Source organism: Panthera uncia, chromosome B1 (assembly GCF_023721935.1).
Source record: "Panthera uncia isolate 11264 chromosome B1, Puncia_PCG_1.0, whole genome shotgun sequence".
Lineage (NCBI taxonomy): Eukaryota > Metazoa > Chordata > Mammalia > Carnivora > Felidae > Panthera > Panthera uncia.
Genome location: NC_064811.1, coordinates 198,849,718 through 198,852,404, shown reverse-complemented (window position 1 = coordinate 198,852,404; position 2,687 = coordinate 198,849,718). Strand labels below are relative to the sequence as shown.

The window sequence follows — 2,687 nt, the reverse complement described above, 5'->3', positions numbered from 1 at the left end:
AGGGCGGCCTCCAGTTCCCACAGTGGGTCACGGTCAGTGGGTCACAGTCAGAGGGCAGCATCCATTTCCCACAGTGGGTCACGGTCAGTGGGTCACAGTGAGAGGGCGGCCTCCAGTTCCCACCATGGGTCACAGTCAGAGGGTGGCACCCAGTTCCCACAGGGGGTCACGGTCAGTGGGTCACAGTCAGAGGGCGGCATCCACCTCCGACAGTGGGTCACAATCAGAGGCTTCGTGTTTGCCTGAAGGGTCGCACACTGTTTGCTGAAGCAACTCTGGGCCGAGGGGCTGTTTTGTTCGTGGTCCTGTGCTGCCTGTTGAGGCACCACAGCGGGTGTCTTCGGGGACATGTGGATGTGTCCTCCCGTGAGAAACAAGTAAAGACATTCCTGCTTCCTGGTCTCAGGCCAACACCTGGGCCTGGAGCCTGGGCCCCCTGCGGCTCCCCAGGGAGGCGGGCTGGCAGGCAGAGGTCAGGACCGCGCGTCCACGTGCCCAGGCCACCAGCATCCGGTACGCCGCAGCCGCCCGTGCGCCCCGAGACGTTTGCGGCGTGTCCTGGGGTCCGAAGATACTCAAGTGATGACCCATGTGGCTCCTTAGAGGGTTGCCTCCAAAAAGCCGATTTTAGTCTGTTTTTTTCCTCCCATTCTAATCTCTAATACGTAATCACCTGCGGTTTTTGTGTCTCAGTGTCAGAAGTCTGTCATCCGCTCAAGGCACCGTGGCATCTGGACACCTCCTGGTCCTGTGTTAAATGTGGGCGTTTGATTTTATTCCCGCTAGATCGAATGTGCCGCCTACAATCCTGAGCCCTGCATGAATAATGAGGTTCAGCCGGATTCGTCGTCCACGGCGCATGGTTTCCTGTGGGTAAGACGCGCTGTGTGTCTTTAATGCGGGTCCCTGAAGAATCAGGGTCCGTGGGCCGCGTGACGAGAAGCCGTAGGTTTGAAAGGTTCAGACTTGGAACGCGTGCTCGCTGCCCGCGTGTCCTGGGCTGTGTTTATAAACACGGAAGTCACTGACCAGGAGAGGGGACTGAACACTTTCGGGAAAGATGTGCGAGTCTCCCTGCCTTTTCTTTCCCATCTAAAACTTTACCAGGTTAGATTCAACCAATTTAACGAATATAGGAATTTAAATGTTTCTTTAATTTGGGTGGTTAAATCTCACGAGATTTCTTTTTTCCCTGTCCAAGCCGTTGCTGGCTTTTTTACACTGGAAACTTAGTAGTTAATTTCTTCCAAATGAAGTGTTGCATTTGGACTACGCTGCAGTTGAAGCAGGGTTTCTGGTTCCTGCACCCAAAGTGCGTCGCCATGCACTGTGTTTTGAGGTCTCCTGTGCCCTGCTCCCTGCGCTCCCCCGGCCTCCTCCCCGACGGGCGCCCTGCTGTCTTACAGCTCCGAGGTGCCCAGTGCTCAGGCGACCTCTCCTGCCCCCAGCCAGCGCCTCTGTGTGGTCAGTGGCCTCCCTGAGTGCGCAGAAGGGGCCGCCTCATTACCGGGCTGTTCTGTGCACCCAGGACCGAGGGTGGGACGGGCTTATCTCCCTAAGGTTTTTGAACGTGAAGAGAGTTTTCCCACCAGTCCGACGTGGAATGGGTACCTCACTCCCTCTCCTGGTCGCGCCCCGCCCCTGCCGGTCAGAGCAGGGCCGGCTGGTGGCACCGTTCGCCTGGAAGGCTGTCCGAGCAGGACGCTTATGTGAGCGTGGAGACACCGCAGGAAGGGTCAGGGGAGTGTGGCAACATTTGCAAAGCCGGCACGAAGGACAGAGGGTCTGTGAAGCCTAAACACCACCTACTCGGCCAACTTTTCCCTCCAGGACCTCGCGAGCTCTGTGGGGTCAGTTCTTCCGAGAGCAAGATCCCACTCTTCCCCACTTAAACAACAATTTAAGTTGGGGGCGTCCGGGTGGCTCAGTCGGTTCAGCGTCCGACTGGCTCGGGTCATGATCTCGTGCTTCAGGAGTTCGAGCCCCGCATCGGGAGCCTGGAATCTGTGTCAGATTCTGCGTCTCCCTCTCTCTCTGCCTCTCCCCCACCCACACTCTGTGCATGTGTCTCTCTCTCAAAAATAAAAATCATAAGTAAACCAACAGTTTAACTTCAAATTGGAAACGAAGTTTGCCGAGTGTGTTCAGTGACCCGGCAGATAGGTTCGCGGGCCTCCCCGCGGTGACACAGGTGTCACAGGCGCCCGCACACAGCCTCGCACGCGAACGCTGGTGACCACGTGGGGAGGCGTTCTGACGCTGCCTCGTCTCGAGCTCGTTTTCCTAGGTGAGCGTTAGTGTTAAAGTGCTGAGACTCGGTATTCGGGTATTTAGGACTCAAGTGGTGCCTGAGCTGGCCGTCACCTGTGTGGTGCTGGGGACGCAGGTTTTCAGGGATGGAAACACGAATTGTAAAAAGCCGAAACCCCCCTCCTGTTATGAGAATTAACGGGAAGAGCAGCCTTGTGAGTTGAAGAGAAATGTGCTCTGACGGCAGATCGTTTAGGCGATGTCGGTTCTCTCGTTGCCATGGAGTGTCAGGCCTCTGCGTGCTGCGGAAGCTCCCAGTGCACCTTCCCCCCCACCCCTGCCTCACATCCAAAGCTGCTGTGGAAGCGCCCAGTGATCCTCCCCCCGCCCCCTCAGATCTGAAGCTGCTGTGGAAGCTCCCAGCTGCTCCTCTCTCC

At 57.1% G+C, this 2,687-nt stretch overlaps 1 protein-coding gene across 5 annotated transcripts in view; it reads left to right on the top strand.

Moving 5' to 3' along the window:
• The window catches only part of ARHGEF10 (Rho guanine nucleotide exchange factor 10), a 101,374-nt gene that overhangs the window by 77,730 nt on the left and 20,957 nt on the right, over positions 1 to 2,687 (top strand). For all 5 annotated transcript variants that reach the window (XM_049631825.1, XM_049631823.1, XM_049631826.1 and 2 more), the window contains one exon: positions 787 to 873. In XM_049631825.1, coding sequence (XP_049487782.1) covers positions 787 to 873 — 87 coding nt within the window. The remainder of the gene's footprint in view (positions 1 to 786; positions 874 to 2,687) is intronic.